General features: G+C 33.8%; 2 protein-coding genes across 3 annotated transcripts; one reads left to right on the top strand and one right to left on the bottom strand.

Annotated features, from left to right (window-relative positions):
- Positions 1-180: 180 nt before the first annotated feature.
- Positions 181-7,507, bottom strand: LOC126825097 (ras-related protein Rab-34). 2 transcript variants are annotated; one of them, XM_050554580.2, is made up of 10 exons: positions 7,397-7,507; positions 7,015-7,148; positions 6,398-6,489; positions 5,541-5,606; positions 4,896-4,997; positions 4,554-4,618; positions 3,118-3,245; positions 2,679-2,769; positions 2,426-2,545; positions 181-2,020 (listed from the first exon to the last, which is right to left on the bottom strand). In XM_050554580.2, exons 2-10 carry the CDS (start codon positions 7,081-7,083, stop codon positions 1,947-1,949), a joined length of 807 nt encoding a protein of 268 aa, XP_050410537.2. In that variant the 5' UTR covers positions 7,084-7,148; positions 7,397-7,507; the 3' UTR covers positions 181-1,946. The 2 variants fall into 2 exon arrangements, with proteins under 2 accessions (XP_050410537.2, XP_050410536.2); XM_050554579.2 differs by having other exon boundaries at positions 7,390-7,506.
- A 14-nt stretch (positions 7,508-7,521) lies between these two features.
- Positions 7,522-16,523, top strand: LOC126825100 (60S ribosomal protein L23a). Its single transcript, XM_050554582.2, has 5 exons — positions 7,522-7,629; positions 13,038-13,359; positions 14,364-14,540; positions 15,263-15,332; positions 16,426-16,523. The coding sequence occupies exons 1-5, from the start codon at positions 7,602-7,604 to the stop codon at positions 16,438-16,440; spliced, it is 612 nt and encodes a 203-aa protein (XP_050410539.2). The 5' UTR covers positions 7,522-7,601; the 3' UTR covers positions 16,441-16,523.
- The last annotated feature ends 2,371 nt before the right edge of the window (positions 16,524-18,894 follow it).

Consider the following 18,894-nt stretch of genomic DNA (forward strand, 5'->3'; position numbering starts at 1 on the left):
GACTAGGGTCATAACAACTGATGCAAGAATTTGGACAGTGTCATCCATGGTCAAATAATGTCATCGAAAACACAGATATTGTTACCAGGATAATGGACAAACGATCTATAAAAGGACCCTACAATTTAATCAAAATAAACTATTAACAAGTTTTATCTTACCAAATAATGTTTAATTTACATTTATAAAAATCAAAATAATGAACACATTGAGTTTATGAAATTATATCTGATATAAAATGGGCGGATAATTTTAGCATATAAATATGCCAGTAAATATTAAACACTTCACTTACTATATAATAAAAATAATTTGATATAGGTAATAAATTCTAACAATTTTTGAATTCTTTTATCTTGTATCCTATTGCGAAAAGAAATAGACTTTTGACTTTTATAATGTTTTGTCTTTTCTTAGGAAAATCTCAAACATGGATTTGACCCAAATGCTTATCTATAGCATAATATAAATAACTGTAGAAGAAGCTAGATAAGAGGGTATGTCATTAGTACAATTATGGGATTATAAAGATTATATAAAATTTATATATTCAACAGCATATTAATCAATGCAAAAAAATATACAACAAAATATTTTATAATATAATATATGTGAACTTCTGAAAAAACATGAAAATCTGCTATAATGTATGTTTCAAGAAAAGAATAAGCAGACCCTGTCTTGAATACAACCATTATCAAAATTTTAGCTAAATATATATCTACCGATATATTTGGATGGATTAAAACAAATCTACACAATATTATGCAGGATAAAAATTCATTTCAAGATAACAAATAAACTAACAAGAAAAACAAAACAGATATTTGGCTGGATTATGCTCTACGCTAATAACTTCGTGCAATCTATGAGTACATTATGGATGATGAATGAATGAAATATGGTTTAACATCCTGCTTTTCTGCACAAACCAGTGGGTTAAAGTGGCATTATGTAAGATTAGATAAAGAGCTGATATTTTTTGCTATAATAGTTAAAAAATTGATAACGTAAAGAGAATATGCTGAAAATGTCAGTCAAATTGCTCCACTCTGAATTTTAGGCCTAGCCTCGATCATCATTATTAAAGTCGGTACAATAAAAAACAATGTCTCAATTATCCATTTTGACCTTAAATCATCCATCACAAAATGTTTTCAAATCCAGTAAATATCGAAGGCTAGTCATGGCATTGAGAGTTGATTATGGTCTGGATAAGTTAATTAATGTCTAATTAATAATTTAGATAACATTTCAGGCCTAAAGAAAGATCTGCAATAGTCAGATTTAGCTCTTGCATAATGTATGTTTAATGAAGGTTGGACATTATAGATATCTATATGATGTTCTGCTGTAGGCCAATAAATCTTTTGCTTGTTTCAATTTAACAAAATTATGGTACTAAAAGTTTTCTTGAAAAAGTAATGTAGAAGCTTAAAGCAAAAGATTAGGATAGATATCATCTTTGTGACCAGTTTTACTGTATATTCTCCATTATACATTTTGAGAAAGATTTAAGAAAGAGCAAATAACATGTACCTCCAACTATAATGAATTAAAAATCTGCATAAAAATATTCTATTACATGAAATAGAAAAAACTTCTCTGGTCTGCTCCTTCTCAATTGGAGCTGCATATATAGAAAGGGTTGATCACTACCCTTATCTTAGGAAGTACAGATTTCATAATACTTACAAGATTGTGTTACTAAACAAATCTAGAGCTAGATAATGTTGTATGTGATATAGAGAAATTTTATTTGTATTTTGATTAGAATATTACACTAATAGAATGTACAATCCTATCAGTATTAACTGGCACCACATGATATGTCAGTTTTAAAATACAATGCTGACTTAATTAAATACAACTCCAAACCAAAGTTTGTATTTATATCCTATTTTCTGTAATATATATAACTCAATAGCAACATGGAAACTTTGTCATCATGATGTATCACAACATTTTAATTTCTTTTTTTTCTGAGCTTCATATAAATTTGTATTCTGTTTTTGTAAACCTGTAATATAATTTACATAAAAATTATAATACATTGTTCATTGTAACTTTAATCTAACTGTGAGGAAACAGTTCTTTCTTTCGTCTCAATTGCTATAATAACCAGTTCAAAACAAGCCGTTTACAAACTATAAATTAGAAATTCAATATTACTTTGGTAGTATAGTCAAAATGTTGTATCTGAGTTTTGTCAAATTATCCAGTCCGGTAAAAAATGCATAGAGGTTGAGAATCATAATATCGTACTGAAAATGAGGAATTTCTAAAGGTTTCTCAAATATTTCTGAAAAGAATATACTTGTAGTATAAATTTGTCTGTACGTCTGGAATACTGTGCCTTTTTAAATGATAGTAATTAAATGATACTTATTAATTAAATGATACATATTGATTAAACCATACTTACTAATTAAATCATTGCCAATTTGTTTAGAAGAAACAGTTCTTGTGGATTCTAATTCTTTTAACATTTGAGAATCAAATGTTAATGAAACTGCTCGGAAGAAAAACTCTCTTACATTTTCACCTGCAAAAACCAAAGAAAATCAATTATTTTATAAAAAGAATATTAAGTTTTTCTGGGTTTATTTGATAATACATATATTTCAGTATTGTATATACAAAATTATATCAATAAATGCAGATAAGTGTCTTCATACCTGTCTTAGCAGATACAGCCCAATATTCAGCACCAAGTCTATTAGCTGCATCAACAGCTCGAGATTCTATATCTTCATATGCTGCATCAGACTGAAATACATAGATAAAACACCTTGTCCTTAATCTTTAATCATTTTTAACAGAGGATATAATCCATAAACATGAGAGAAAGGAACATAGCTTTATAAAACACCAGAATAAAGGCATGGTGGTCTACAAGGAACATACATATGTCTTGTTTTTAACTATATTGTAGATCATTTTGATTGGCCATGACATTCAAAGGAAAAACTTCTTAGCTATTTTCCTAATAACTTTTTTATTTGTGTTCAGACATTTGACTAAAATCATTCTGTGATTAGTTGAATTGTAAGTATAACAAATACGGCCACATATGAATACAATACTGACGACAAAATAAAAAAAGAAAGGGCTTACCAGTAAATCTCTTTTATTCCCTATCAAAAATTTAATTGGTTCACTAGCATTTTCGGATGCATCCTCCATCCATCTGTCAACATTATTTAATGAATCTTCTTCGGTTAAATCAAAAGCAACTATCACAACTACAAGGAAAATCATTTTATTGAACAAAACATCAAGCAGAAATATAATTATATAGCATAAATGACATGAAATGGTGTTTCATGTCCTTCTTTTTCGGCACTGATTAAGCTAATGAAGACAGGTGTAAGCCATACAGTTTGCTATGAGGGCAATTTTGCCCAGGCAGTGAGGTTATGGCCTACTCTTTATTTCGAATTCCATCTGTGAAGGGATGTTCACACCATTGTGAACACAGGACCCAATTTTTCGTCATATCCAAGCGGCTAGACACTGTTCCTGGTCAGGCCCTCTGTCCTACACCATTGACAACTGACAAGGGGAATACAAGCTGTAAAATACCATGGAGTTTTCTCGGAGAAAAGCAGAATCGAAACTCAGATCTCTCGGTTGGTGAGTCATTGCGACTACCTAAATAGCATAAAATATCACGACATGACAGCACAAACATGTATATATTGGATGTTTAAATTAGGTCTACAAGAAGAGACAATAGGCCACATCTCAACATTAATTCTTACTTCGTCTATTTATTTTAAAATTAGCTAAAACAAAATTATGAAACTAGGAATAATAAAACAAGGGAAATAACTCCATTTCTCCCGTCAAAAGTCAAAACCTAGTAACTCACTTTTTTATCAAAATTGAGTTAGGATCAAATTTGTAGTTACTAGGGTATGTGCTTCCTGTTGCTGTACTAGATATTCCAATCTTTTGATTTTGTAAGCAGTTACACCCATGACACAACTTAGCAACTTCCTTCATTGCCTAGTATGCCACAGAAAAACCTAGTAACTCAATAGTCAAATCAATGGATAAGCTGGTGTTTAATATTCATTCATTATGTTTTCCTTTCTTTTCTCAAAATAAGAAAAACGTGAGTTACTAGGTGTTGCTCACACTGATCAGCAGTGAATTTTCGCTAGGCCGCTACAATCACTGATAAGGATGACAATGATGCGACTAAATGAGTCCCAAATATTAACTTTTTTCTTCTGTCAAATTAAATTCTAAAACATTTTTTTCATTTATTAGAAAAAATAAATAAAGACCCTTGAATTATTTGTAGGTAAAAATCATTTCCTATTTAGTGTAAATGGGTATTAAAATAAGTAAAATTCACCATTTAGCCCAAATCAGTAACGTCTTACATAAACAATGCACGCGCTATTGAGCCAACAATTGACGCCGCGTGATGTGACATCACCTGTCGAAACGGTCATTTGTTACAGAGATGTTAAAAGATCTCTGTGAAACAGATTGGGTGTTGCCTTTTGACGGGAGATTTATCGACACATTTCAATACTTACCATTGGCACCTCTATAATAAGATGCAGCTATACATTTAAATCGTTCCTGACCAGCAGTATCCCATCTAAAAAAAAGAAATTGCCCTAGTATCATAGTAATAAAAAAAACTGTGCAGTTAAACAAAAAATAAAAAATCTCCAGCAGTTTTTAGTATTAAAAAGTTATTCCTCACAGAAAGAAAATTTATTATCTATATATTCATTATTTTTATACTATATATAATGAACATGTAGTTATTTTAAATGCACAATTCAACAGTATCAAAGTCTGTCAACTTGACCCCTACACTAACCCACGCTCAAACTCTCTAACAATAAATAAAAAACCTCAAAGAAACTTACATTTGAAAAGTAAAGTTTGTAGACAAAATACTAAACTTTTCAACTTCAAAATCTACTCCAATGGTAGCTTTATAATCTCTATCAAATACATCATGACAAAATCTGTAATAAAGAAGAAAATCATTCTATAATTGTATGATTCATCTTTGTTCAAAGTATTAAACATACAGTATGCAAGAGCTAAATCTGCCTATTTGCAGCTCTTTCTTTAGGCCTGAAATGTTATCTAAATTATTTTAATTAGACATTAATTAATTTATCCAGACCATAATCAAAATACAGTAACGTCTGCCATTGGCAAATATACAAATAATGAAGTAATTGAGGCATTTGGTCAATTCAACTCAATCTTTCCCTGAAGTACCGGTAAATAAAACTTATAAGAGTACAATTGTCATTTCACTTAATATTTTATTGTAAAGTACAGACTCATCATAAAATACTGTATGTTTGAAATTGTTTGTGTAGTAAAGTCAAGTGATAAATATCAAATTCAACAGATTGGAACTTGAAGATCATAGTTGTAGGCTTGCACTTCCAAACAAAAGCATCTTTACAAAGATAACTTAGTACTTCAAAAGAATCTGGAGCAAACTTATAAGAGATAATTTGGTGGATATTTCTACATGTTAAAATATACCATACCTATTAACAAAACATGTCTTGCCCACAGATACATCTCCAACAATAACAGCTTTAGATATTTTTAATCTGAAATACAGAACAATAATATCTTGTTGTCAATGTTTAACTTGTTATTAGATCAAGCTAGTGATAAGGAAGAATGGTTGGATTAGATCCTAACTCTTAAACATTACAGGAGATACATTGCAATTATTGCATAAATCTATGCTCAAATGAGAGAGAGAGAGAGAGAGAGAGAGAGAGAGAGAGAGAGAGAGATGGGGTTTAACATCCACTTGACACAAACTCAAACTAGGTCATTTCAGGGCCAACATATGGTTCAATTTTATTTCAATAATTTGCTTGCACGTAGGTGTCTTTAGCAGTGGGAGGAAAATGGAGGACCCAGAGAAAACCCATGAGGTTGGACAGACGACCCTACTCCTTGTCAAGTACAACTGGGGATGGAAAACACACCAGATGACTCAATGACAATAAATCTAAAGGTTTGGATACTTGAATTGAATATCATAATAATGTCATATCAAATCTCTTTACAGGGCGAATGGTTGGATCTAGAGCTACATTACATCAAGAATGAACAGGGTGGTTATACTTTCTTCGGAAAAGTTAATAAAGCTAAATCTTATGAAGTTGCTGTTAAAGGCAGACCTTATGATACAACACGCACGCGCTAACCATTCAACCCCCCAGACTCAAATGAAAATCTTTTTTGTTGGTTGATGAAGGGATCAAAATCTGAAAAGTATTCTCTATAATTTATAAAGAAACAGTCAACAACAATATCCTCATTTAACACTGACCGAGAAAATATCAATTAGATTATCTGTTACAAATTGAAGTTCATTCTTACATACCCAACAGTTCCTGTTCTATTTTCAGAGCAAGCACTTTTAACTTTTGGATGAAAGTTCATCTTCTGGTATGGTGTAGCATCTGCATGATAGGCCTGAAAAACCACAGATATATTCATGTCAAATGCTAGGGTTAAATATAGCATAGCTACATATTGCTACACATTCTGAATAAATATAATCTACAAAGATATTTGGGCTGTTATTCGCAGAGCTTAAATGTTTTAAATTCAATCCTGATTTTATAAAATTTGATAAAAAAAAGATTTAACTTCTTGAATAAAGACCCTTGTAATGCTTTACATATCATCTATACTAATATTTGTGACTGTTCAGGGTTGGCAGCTAGACTAGGGCTGTCCTGACGTGAAATTTGGTGTATAGGGGTAGCTCGGACCGGGGAGTAACATAGGCCTGTTGACGATGGCCTACCACTTCTGGTTTCGAAGTTAGGCTACTTTTGGTTCATTGCTATACCTGTGCTATGCAGGGTCAATTTTTTTTTGTAGGTAGATAAATCAGACAAATGGTTAGTGACATCAATACTGAGGCCAGTGTAAGATTAGATCAATAAACCACTGAAATCCAATATATTTTGAGAAATATTGATATATAATTACCTGTTGAAATTTCGAAACAACTCGGTCCTTAGACACATTATTGGATAAAACTGTTCTGCCAGCAGACATTTTTCAAGAATAGATTGAGGGTTTTTTGGTGGCTCTCAGATTAATAAATCATCACATAAATCTTCCTATAACAAAATAAAGTACTTTGTAGCTAAATACATGTATCATGGTAGGCTATTCAATTTTTCAAACCACATGGCAAATATGCTACAATCTTTTCCAAGTTTTTACTAATTCTAATAATTAGGCCTAGTTATAACCTGTGTGTAGTGCGGTCCTCCACAATTACTCAATTACTGTTACTAAGAGCAGTCTAAAATTACAAATTATTCATATAAGTTTTATTATCTTAAAATAACAAATTACCATTTACCAAAACTGTCAATTAATAAAACTTTGTTGTTTTGTCTGTAACAATGAACAATTATTATAGACCACCGGCAAGAATGTTTTCGTAAATGTCAAGGAATTCCTTCCGGAAACGGATATAGGGAACTCCTTCATTGAACTTGCGCATTCACATTTTGGGCATCGTGCTGCGGAAGTTGAACACCCCAAATTTTCCTTTTACCGTCAACATGGCCCCTAAGAAGAAGCCAGCAACGAGTATGATAACTTTATATGCCTGTTTCTCTTTCCTGCTGAAATAAAATTTTGTTAAAGTCACATTTCGAAAGCCCCAATATGCGTTTATTCCATTAAATATATTAGGATTGCCTATTTCACTCTCAGAATTTGGCATAAATGAATAAAAAACATGGATGTTTTGCACGTGTGGAATCAAAATGTAATAAATATAAATAAACTGAACTTGACTGTAACAGTAACTCTGAACGAATACTGGTACTCATCGATTATGCATCAGTTGATCATGTGCTATAGGCTATATATATATATAAATTTACCACCTATGACCAATACATTAAAAGTTATCTCCAATGCTAGGGTGTCCCACCATAATAAATAAATAAATTAAATATCTCCAAATATATTTCGACAAATATACAATAAGTATTAAAGATACATTATGGAGGATTCGATAATGAGTTGGCAGTTCTCACTATAATAGTTAAAAACTAGATAATGTAAAGGCAATTTGCTGAAAATTTCATTCCAATTGATACACTATGAATTGAGAACTAAGCGATTGAAATTTCTGCCTAGCCTCGATCATTACTAAAGTCAGTTTGATAAACAGCATAGTCTCGATTATCCATTTAATTGTTAAAGTAGCTAAGTCTCTAACTCAATATCATCCAAAGTCTTACACGTTGAAAATACGAATTATTTGTCAATTCAAATCAACATTGATTCTGTGTTTTTACCAGGCAAAAGGCAGGCTTCTGATATCCAATATTCAAGACAAAATAAACATTTTACCATTGATACACGAATCGTGTACCATAGTGCATTTTAGCGTCATTTGCAACAAGTGACCAGAAAGAACAAGGCTAGACATATTCAACTTGAGAGCCTGCTTAATAGACTGGAATAACCAGACCCTAGAAATTGCTATAGGGTTGAGACACTGATGTATTTCGCTGGACATAACTGATTTCAAATTGAGTCAAAAAGGAAACAATTGAATGTAAATCAGTTTATATACAATCAGATTACATTATTATATGCGTTTCGACCCATTTGGGTAAATTTCTAGGTCCTAAATATTAGCGATTTAGCTCCTTTAAATCGTGTAGGAAAGTTATGCAGTAAATCGGCTCATAATCCACTAAAGATAGACTAGCGATGCCATCTAGAGTTGATTATGATCTGGATAGGTTAATTAATGTCTAATTAATAATTTAGATAACATTTCATGCCTAAAAAAAAGACCCTGCAAAAGACAGATTTAGCTCTTGCATAATGTATGATTAACTTACTACATGTATCTCACATTAATAGTCCCTAAATAAACAGTTGTGTGGTATGTACCAAGTTATAACCATTTAATATCAACAAAACAAAATAGACTGAAAAAGTTGTCAATCCGATGCCATTGAATCCGGGCATTCTTGAGTCCAAAATAGGTTATCTACCCTTGATATGAAATTAGTCCCTCTTAACCAGGATAATCAAGACTATTTCTACGAAACGTTACAGAAAGCTAGATCACTAAATCTACTTTAGAAACACGCATGTTAGGCAACTCAAGATTGTTTTGAGAACCTTGTAAAAACAAAAGGAAAATACTACTAGTATTACTAGTATGATATTCTTGCCCAACGAAGGAGCTTCCAAGATATTACTTTTACTAAACCAAAAGATAGCACTACTAACGGTATAATAGCAAATTAAAAAACAAAACGAACGTAATTTTCTAAAGCTGTTGTCACAACGAATCAGCTAAATATAATTGTTATTCAGAATCGTTAACAATAGGTTTTTACGGATTTAATAGTCATACATGTAGATGTGTTGAAAATTTCATATGCGATGGCTAGTTATAACCTCATTGACTATACTGCCAGTTATTCTCTCACTGCCTTCCTTGCCAGAAAGCAGTTCGAGACTAGTCACTGAAGCATGTACAACTTTCAATAGAGCAAATTTTGGCTGGTTGGGACACCCTACCAGTGCAGCACTTAATACTAGAATTTCTGTAATAGTAGTAGTAGTAGAAAAAAATTGTTCATGCAGTGGATATTTGACCATTTCTCGATTTTATTTTATTTAGTGCAATTTAATTTAGTGTGAATGGGTACATAAAAAAATATTAATGAAGAATATCCTGCAGAAAAAAGAACATATGACTATTTGAATGGCATTGCAATTAAAATTTTCTTTTTCCTGCCTGCTCAAAGTTTTGTTTACTTTGCTGTTGGCATTCTATTACCAACAATCCCATTTATTCATTTATTAATTTTGTATAAACAAAGACTCAAACAGAAAAAAAAAACAGGTTCTGATGAAATATATTAAAATAGACAAAGTTATTATTATAATATAAGTGAAAGATTTGCTTAACCGGTTGCGGCTGTGTTTTTAAAAACCAAAGTTCCATCTTCCTCCGTAGTCGGTATCCCCAGTGATCTCATTCCATTCTACTCCACCGTACCCTGACACCTGGGTTCATCCATGGCGTATTCATGTATTCAGATTATCAGCACTTGATCATAGCTTGATTTTACAACCCAATCAAAAATCTGTTTACAAACCAATATTAGCTTCATTGTTTATATTCACACAACAATATGGTGGCTCGTTCTCTCACTTATGAGAAAGTTTACAAGAAATTTAGTATAAAATAAGTGACATGCACACAAAAAGATGTCCTAAAACATCTTTTTGATGGGAATGTTTTTATGTCAGTTTTTATGTATTTAGCGATTAAATAGTTGATAAAAATAGCACAATCAAGGCAGATACATGTAATTCGAATATGTGTCTCCCTCATGGATGAACCCAGGGATTACTGGAGTGAAGGAGAACGGAAAGAGACCACTGGGGATAAGGCCCAGTATACAAATTGGCGTGCACGAAAAAGAACCCTCAACAGTTGGAATTTGATGTAGGAGTAGGCTGTTGTGCCGCTGTTTATGCAAAAGTCCTCTCATGGCACACTGTATGACGTATGCCCGTCCTCAGTAGCCCAGTCTGTGCAGAACGTAGGACATTAAATCCTATTTCATTTCATTCTTAATTTGTAGGTGATCTGGACAAAGTATTTACAATTAAACCACATGTACAACTTGTCATTTATTGCATTTCAAAGTCATGGCAAGGTCTTAAGATAGTTAAAATCTCAGTAGTGCCATGTAAATAACCGAATGACATGAACTGACACTTTAAAAATGTCAAAGCCAATGAAGAGATTTGGTCAGTTAAGACCGGTTTGTTTCAATGATTGATAGATGTATTATTTTTTTTTTTTTTTATCAAACTGGTAAAATTATTTTTGGAACAATATTTTTTCTATTTACTGTTGGTACAATGGGTGAGGTCAGATGTAGTGTTGGAGTAAATAGTTATGTCATAATGTAACACTAGTCTAACTATTTTTCTAACTTTTGATCTCAAATCAAGTATTAAGCCGAAAAGGAAGGTAATTATAGTCATTCAACTGTGGATAAGATTACAAGGTAGTCTCCAAACAACACTAGTGTTACCCGAAGATGGCTTCCACTTATCCTGCTTGGATAATTCCTTGGCTTATTTTTATAGGATTAGCGGGGTAGGCTGAATGGTTAGCACGTGCGCGCTGTATCATAAAGTCTGTCATTGAGTCAACTGGTGTGGTTTTGATTCCCCGGTTGTACGTGACAAGGAGTAGGGTGGCCTGTCCGACCTCATGGGTTTTCTCCGGGTCCTACGGTTTCCTCCCACTGCTAAAGACCTACGTGCAAGCGAGTTATTGAAATAAAATTGAACCATATGTTAGTCCCAAAATGACCTAGTTTGTGTCGAGTGGACGTTAAACCACTAATAGAGGTAGTGTCCTATTTGAGCCCATGTTAAAAAAAATAGGAAAACTTCTATGAGCTTAGATTAGGGAAACACTAGAAGGATACAAGTGTTGGATTCACCTCACTTAAGTAATTAAAAGGCAAGATAATGTTACAAATTTAGATGAGGTCAAAACATTGAGTCAGTGTTAAGTTAGAGCTAAAAAAATAAAGTTTTAACTACTTGTCTCGTATGCATTATATAATTCTTTACAAGCAATGTACTTAGAGGTAGATAGAACAAACCAATTATGAAAAATGACCATGAGTTTCAAATTTAAAATTTATTTTCCAAAGTGTAATCTTTTTTCTAACCTTAACATCAAATTAAGGGGCTCAGGCAAACTCTTACTGCCAATACTCTAACACTAGCACCAATGTTTTGGTCTAACTCACACAATGTATTGGTAAATTTTGAAACTAGTGGAAACACTGGTATAGGAAATCAGAGCTTTATTTTCCTGACTGCAATAAGTGGAATAAATGCATGCTTTTCTGGTCTTGCAAGTGTAGCCATGTTCATTTCATTTTTGTCCCCCGCCTTTCGAAGAAAGCAGGGGACTATTAAAATGGGTTCGTCCGTCTGTCTGTCTGTCTGTCCGTCCGTCTGTCTGTCCGTCTGTCTGTCTGTCCGTCACACTTTTTGGGACACAATAACTCTCTTCCTAATTGAGCTAGAATGTTCAAACTTGGTGTATGTGTTTATTAGGTCAATGCCTTGATGGAGTTCGAAGATGAGCATTTTCCGCTTAGGGTAAGCAGAGATAAGCAATTTGATTGGTTGATGCTTTGGGACACGATAACTCTCTTCCTAATTGGGCTAGAATGTTCAAACTTGGTGTATGTGTTGATTAGGTCAATGCCTTGATGGAGTTCGAAGATGAGCATTTTCCGCTTAGGGTAAGCAGAGATAAGCAATTTGATTGGTTGATGCTTTGGGACACGATAACTTTTAATTGAGCTAGAATGTTCAAACTTGGTGTATGTGTTTATTAGGTCAATGCCTTGATGGAGTTCGAAGATGAGCATTTTCCGCTTAGGGTAAGCAGAGATAAGCAATTTGATTGGTTGATACTTTGGGGCACGATAACTCTCTTCCTAATTAAGCTAGAATGTTCAAACTTGGTGTATGTGTTGATTAGGTCAATGCCTTGATGGAGTTCGAAGATGAACATTTTCCGCTTAGGGTAAGCAGAGATAAGCAATTTGATTAGATGAGCATTTTCCGCTTAGGGTAAGCAGAGATAAGCAATTTGATTGGTTGATACTTTGGGGCACGATAACTCTCTTCCTAATTGAGCTAGAATGTTCAAACTTGGTGTATGTGTTGATTAGGTCAATGCCTTGTTGGTTGATGCTTTAGGACAAGATAACTTTGATAGAGAGTGATGAAACTTAAGTGTATAGTTGATAATCAGTTTGATTGCTTGATACTTTAAAAAAAATAAATGTGCGATAAATTAATGTGTCATCTATTTATTTTGGTATTTTGGCGGGGGACATCAGCCTCACTGTTGGCTTGTATTTGCTGTAACTACGTTTTAAACCTATTTTTTGCTTTTTATTTTGTAGCTGCCCCTAAAGCTGAAGAGCCCCTGAAAGAGAAAAAAGCAGAGAAGAAACCTGCTGCTAAAAAACCAGCAGATAAGAAAAAATCTGATAAGAAGCCAGTTAAAAAAGGCAAAGATGCCAACTTAAAACCTGTAAAAACAAAACAGACCGGTAAACCTGGCTCAGCTAAAGAAAAGGCTCTAAGTGCCAAAAAGGCAGCGCTCAGAGGTGTCAACCAAAAACGAATCCGAAAGGTTCGAACAACGCCTTCATTCAAGAGACCCAAAACCCTCAAGTTGCCCCGAGCTCCTAAATATCCCAGAAGTCTGACAACAAAAAGGGGGTAAGTAAATTGAACATTCCCTAGATTTTGTTAGTATTTAGTTTGGTTTGTGGGTATTGAACGCTTATGGGTTCCTTCTCTACTCCAATTACAATGCTCAGTTGGTTCAGAAAAGTAGCATGTTAAACCCCATTTCATTTTTAAGGGTGTTGAGTAGTCGAAGATACGAAAGTACTTTTCAGTACCAATCTGTTTTAGACTGCATACTTGATCCATGTGTAAAATAACCCAGAGGACACATAGCCATGTGATTGTTTTGCAATAATGGAGATACAAGCGAAAAAGAAAAAAAATATATATCAATCAAAAGAGACAATTTCCCTGACCTGGATCAGTTCTTGAATAAATTATGATGTTATACACATCGGAGATGTGATCCGCAGTAAACAATCAAGGCTCCCTCCAGCAAGAGTTTTACCAGGGACAACTTCTCCCAATTAAGTCACGTGAGCAAAAGGAATAATTCAGGTCTACCATCTATCATTACTGGAACATAGCTGAATTTTTTTTTTTTTTTTTTTTTTTTTTTTTTTTTTTTTTTTTGATGGTTGAAGACTACCATTTTTGAATGTATAAAATGATTTTGAGTGCAGTGGAGTTGTGCACTGAAGTAAATGTTTACTTTTTACATATAACTTTCCTTCATGATTTAACGATTAAATGGATAATCGCGACTGCTGTTTATCGTACTGACTTTAGTAATGATGATCGAGGATAGGCGGAAATTTCATTCGCTTAGTTCTCGGTTCATAGTGGGTCAATTTGAATGAAATTTTCAGCAAATTGCCTTTACATTATCTAGTTAACTATTATTTATAGGGAGAACTGCCAACTCGTTATCGAATCTCCCATAATGTATCTTTAATAAAAAGTGTTCATATAATATTCAAATAATAATATAATCATAAAATTGCCATTTTATGTGACAACTATTTTTATTCTTGATAAATGAAATATATTCAAGGTGAAAATCATGTTTATACGTATGAAATAATTCATTTCAGTCTAGATAAATACAAGATTGTAAAATATCCTCTTACAACTGAAACAGCCATGAAGAAAATAGAAGATAATAATACATTAGTTTTTATTGTGGACAGACGTGCCAATAAATATACTATTAGTAATGCTGTTAAAGCTTTATATTCAATTGAAGTGGCTAAAGTTAATACTTTAATCAGGTAAGTTGAATGTTTGTAGAAAATATTATTGTAATGTCATTTATATAGTGCTATACCTCACAGAGAGTATGTTCTAAGTGCCTGATACACATTCTGTCATTCAGAATCAAAAAGGGAAACCCACCCTTGCTACAGATACTATGCAACATTCCTATTTACAAAAACTACAAACTGTTGTTTTCATATAAATTCCCTACTCCAATCAACAAGTAACATACATGTAACTAAATGCAGACAATGAAAATAAGTCATGAAATGATACACCTCGAAATGAAACACTATAGTACAAAATGAGTATGATATTGTGGTCTATTATTGTAATAAAGACTTTGATTATCCAGACACTTGATTAGCTTCTAATCAAAGTCATGGACATTATTATGCAGGCGTCACATGCTCAGAATGCACTGCCTTGAGATGTTAAGGTTGTGACCGACCAAACACATTGAATGAAAAAAACCTCCAAGTAGTACTAAATTAAAAGAATGGTTGGGGGTATGTGTGTGTGAAGAATCCACTTTAGATAAACCTCCACTACCTCCACTACCTCCATGACCACACCTCACCTAAAAAGACAAACCAATGTAGCTTATCACTGAAACCCAAATTTGTGACCTTGGAGAGAACATATTTTTTTGATTGGTGTTCTATATACTGACAAATTTTAAATTCATGATGCAGTTAGGTGCTATAAGATTATATGATGTATTGGTATATTTCAGACCTGATGGAGAAAAGAAGGCTTATGTACGACTTCCATCAGATTATGATGGTTTAGAAATTGCCAGTAAAGTGAGTATTTGGTTTCAGTAAAATTGATTCTCTATTTCCAATAATATGCCTAGTATAATTATTCTTGATGCAGTTTATTTGATCTCTGCTGAAGTCAATTTTATGATTCATAAATACATTGCTGATTTGTATCCCAACTTGTTCGTCAAACTTTTTGGAACACAATAACTCTGATTCTGATTGAGGTAGCCTGTTCAAATGAACATTTTAGGCTTACGTTACGCAGTGATGACCAATTTCTAATATGCATATTCCTGAAGCAATGACCCGAGAAGTCCCTCTCTGCCCATTGCTGGATTGGCTTCTGATACTTGAGCTATTGAGGGAGTGTGTCTATTCTTCCCGTTCAGTCAAATCTATCCGAAGTACAGCAACATGACAGCCCTTCGTTTAATCTGAGGTCTTCCCTAAAACTTTGGACAAGTCTTGTTCGTCTACATACAGTATTGTTTACATTCTATCCATGTTGATAGCCTCGTTTGTCACGCAATTAGATTGTCTGCAATATTCTGCTATGCACTGGTTAATTGGGCATAATAAAATCGGGAGTCCTGACGTAACGTTATGTAAACATATTTGGTCCAATTTGGAGCTTTGTTTAAAGCGTAATCATATTGTTACGCAGTTAGCTATTGGTTGTTAATCGGACTATTGACCAGTCATAATTTGGAACAGAAATTTGCTTCCATTAAAGCAGTGTTTAGTTGGATTAGCTCTAATCAAACGAAACACTGCGGGGAGTATGCTAATATGAGGTAGATTGTTGAAAATGTGTGTTACGTGAAAGTCGTGACCCAGATGATTAGGCTTAGAGAGAGATGACAAAAATACACATTACCATGCGGTTATAAGAACTATTGACATGTTTCTAAGAGAACTGTTGGCAATTGAAATTTGAAGAAGATTAGACAGAATTACCCCTAGTAAACATTGCACATAATAAAATAAAATTTAAGGAACATAAGCCAGAAGATAACTGAAGTATTGTGTCGACAAAATAATAAAATCCAATTGTTTATATGTTATCATTAACTACACTATATTCATATGACTAGTGTTTTAAATTTTATTATTTCCTTTTTTTTTCTTTCAGATTGGTATAATCTAAGGAGGAAGCTTGTAAAACTAAAAAAAATAAACAAATATAAAAAAAAAACCTACCGTTGTTGTTGTATTAAATACAAATTAAACCGGTTAATGGGGCAAGTTGGGTGGTAATTGTCTGTTTGATGTGCAATTGATTTGGATAGTTTTGAATATCGGTGTCTCATTTGGCATGTTGGCAATGATATAACATCAGATTTAAAATGGATTATCAAGATATAATTTTGACCCATTGCTGTCTGTCCGTTTTTCACGGTTTCTTGTGAATACTCTTCAATCTACATTTATTGTCCCATATTTTAAAATATATGTGTATTGCTTTCATTTTTGAGATTAAGAATCCTATTTGAAGTTATATATTATTCAAATCAATCGAAATTTATATGCATTATTCAAATCAATTCAGATTTGTATGCATTATTCAAATTTGTATGCATTATTCAATATGACAGATTTTATTGCTCACTAATTAATTTCTAGAGTCATTGTTCTTAATTCGTAAACTTGTGTGTATTTTCTGATAGTTGTTGCTCTTGAATATGTCAACATACCAGTGATATTCTACAAAGATCAGGATGTCTGTATGATCCATTGCCTGGCAAACTGTTTTTTCCATTGCGGAAGTGCATTTTCTAATAAATCTACATAAAATACTAAAGCCTGCTTTCCATGTACGAGTTTGTGGCGAAAAAGTCGGTCTAATGCAAATATAATGGGATGGTTTCCATCCTGTCTTGTGAAGTGTGCACATGCGGATGTTGACATTCTGTTCTATAAAGACACTAAGTCAATCAATCGCTCGTTTCTGCTGAATATCATCGCACTGCGTGATTAGCCAGAAATTACTTCGAGACAAGCCACTGAAGCGTGGACATTCGGCATGTCGAGTTCAACTTTCTGTAGGGAAAATTTTCACTGCACGGGGACACTATAAATGGCAAATTTTTAGGACATAGTATTATAAAAACGCGGCTGAATAACGATAGGGTTGTCCTTCAAACCAAACTGAAATCGAGGAAAGCTTAATATCTATAGGGTTCATCACCCCAATGCTTTAAATAGATCCGTTCAAAACAAAAGCTTCTATTGTGCTCAGGCGAGATTTTTCGAAAAGATTAGGGGTGGGGTGAAAGGTCGCAGAATATCATGATTATCAATAGGTTTGGTTCATCCCCTGAACCGAAAGTCGCAGAAAGCTGAGGATAGATAAGGTCAGCCAGTATATAGCGAATTATTGAAATAAAATTGAATCAAATGTTAGTCCCGAAATGACCTGGTTTGTGTGGGACGTTACCCACCCCCCTCTTTCCCCCACCCCCTTTTTTAAAGGGTTGAATTGATAGCTTTTGGGTTTAGAGACTGGCGGTAACAGAGTTAGACTAGAGATTAGTTACTGTGAGATATGTAGGCTGCGGCGGATAGTTTAGAATGCTACTTCCAAGTTTGTGTATCGCAAACTTTCTGTCGTCAATCTCATACCAACCTTTGAGCAAAGACATACCCATTGGCTGCTCTGTCTGTAGTGAAAAGCATTCAGCCCAACAAAAATTTGGAAAAAAAGTTAGAGCCGGACAAAGACTAGAATTAACATTGAAGTGAATGAGCAAATATTATGGTGGGGTCCCTCCGTCTGGACACAGATCACGAAACAAGGGCCAAAGCTATTTTTAGTCTTCCTCTCCCTTTTCCTTTTTCCCCCTTTTGCATGGCGATTTTTGTTGACTTTTTGGTGTAGAATCGAGGAAAAGGGTTTGAAAATACATTTTCTGCCAGGTTTTGGTGAATATTCATAATTTTGATGCGGAAGGATACAAGAGTTGAGAGGTTGGTTACGTTGAAATGTAGGGCCTGAAATTGCATGTTTACTTGTCTCTACTTCCAGCTTGTGTATCTCAAGTTTTTCATGAAGAACCTCATACGTGCTTTTGGGCAAGTGGTTGCCACATGTTGCTCCATCTGTGGTAGAAAGCGTTCTACCCAACGAAAATTTGGGAAAAAGTTAGAGCCGGTCTAAGATACGAGAATTAACATTGGAGTCAATGGGGCAATCTTTAGTGATCTGTGTCCGTCTGAAAAGACTAGTTTTTGGAGTTATTTCCCTTAGACTACTATGCCCACGACCCGTAGCGTGTCTGGATAACATTTTAAAAGACAATATTGGTGTCAGTCATTATCACATATGTGATAAAACTGGTTAAACACGTTCCAAATATAATCTTAACACAGAGATCATTGCTACGATAGATGCGTAATGCAGGTTTCAACAATCCGAAGTGACGAACGCTGATGAAAAAGGGTCAGTGCAAAACTATAGCCTCTATCGCGTTTACAGGGTTTTCGGCAAGGGGAAGGGTGGGGGTGTTGGTAACTCCGGCTGGACTGAAGTTCACGTTGAACTTATTATTGATAGGACTTGTCCTCTCCTGTCCTCCGATGCTTTCCGATAGATATGACACAT

Source organism: Patella vulgata, chromosome 6 (assembly GCF_932274485.2).
Source record: "Patella vulgata chromosome 6, xgPatVulg1.2, whole genome shotgun sequence".
NCBI classification, from domain to species: Eukaryota; Metazoa; Mollusca; class Gastropoda; family Patellidae; genus Patella; species Patella vulgata.

Bases quoted from the DNA above. Each gene is read 5' to 3' on its own strand.
- LOC126825097 (XM_050554580.2), bottom strand. From the start codon at position 7,083: ATGTCTGCTGGCAGAACAGTTTTATCCAATAATGTGTCTAAGGACCGA. The intron at 4,998-5,540 runs GTATGGTATATT...TCTTTATTACAG, and splicing joins AAGACATGTTTTGTTAATAG to ATTTTGTCATGATGTATTTG. The intron at 2,770-3,117 runs GTAAGCCCTTTC...TATGTATTTCAG, and splicing joins GGAATAAAAGAGATTTACTG to TCTGATGCAGCATATGAAGA.
- LOC126825100 (XM_050554582.2), top strand. From the start codon at position 7,602: ATGGCCCCTAAGAAGAAGCCAGCAACGA. The intron at 7,630-13,037 runs GTATGATAACTT...TTTATTTTGTAG, and splicing joins TAAGAAGAAGCCAGCAACGA to CTGCCCCTAAAGCTGAAGAG. The intron at 14,541-15,262 runs GTAAGTTGAATG...GGTATATTTCAG, and splicing joins AAAGTTAATACTTTAATCAG to ACCTGATGGAGAAAAGAAGG.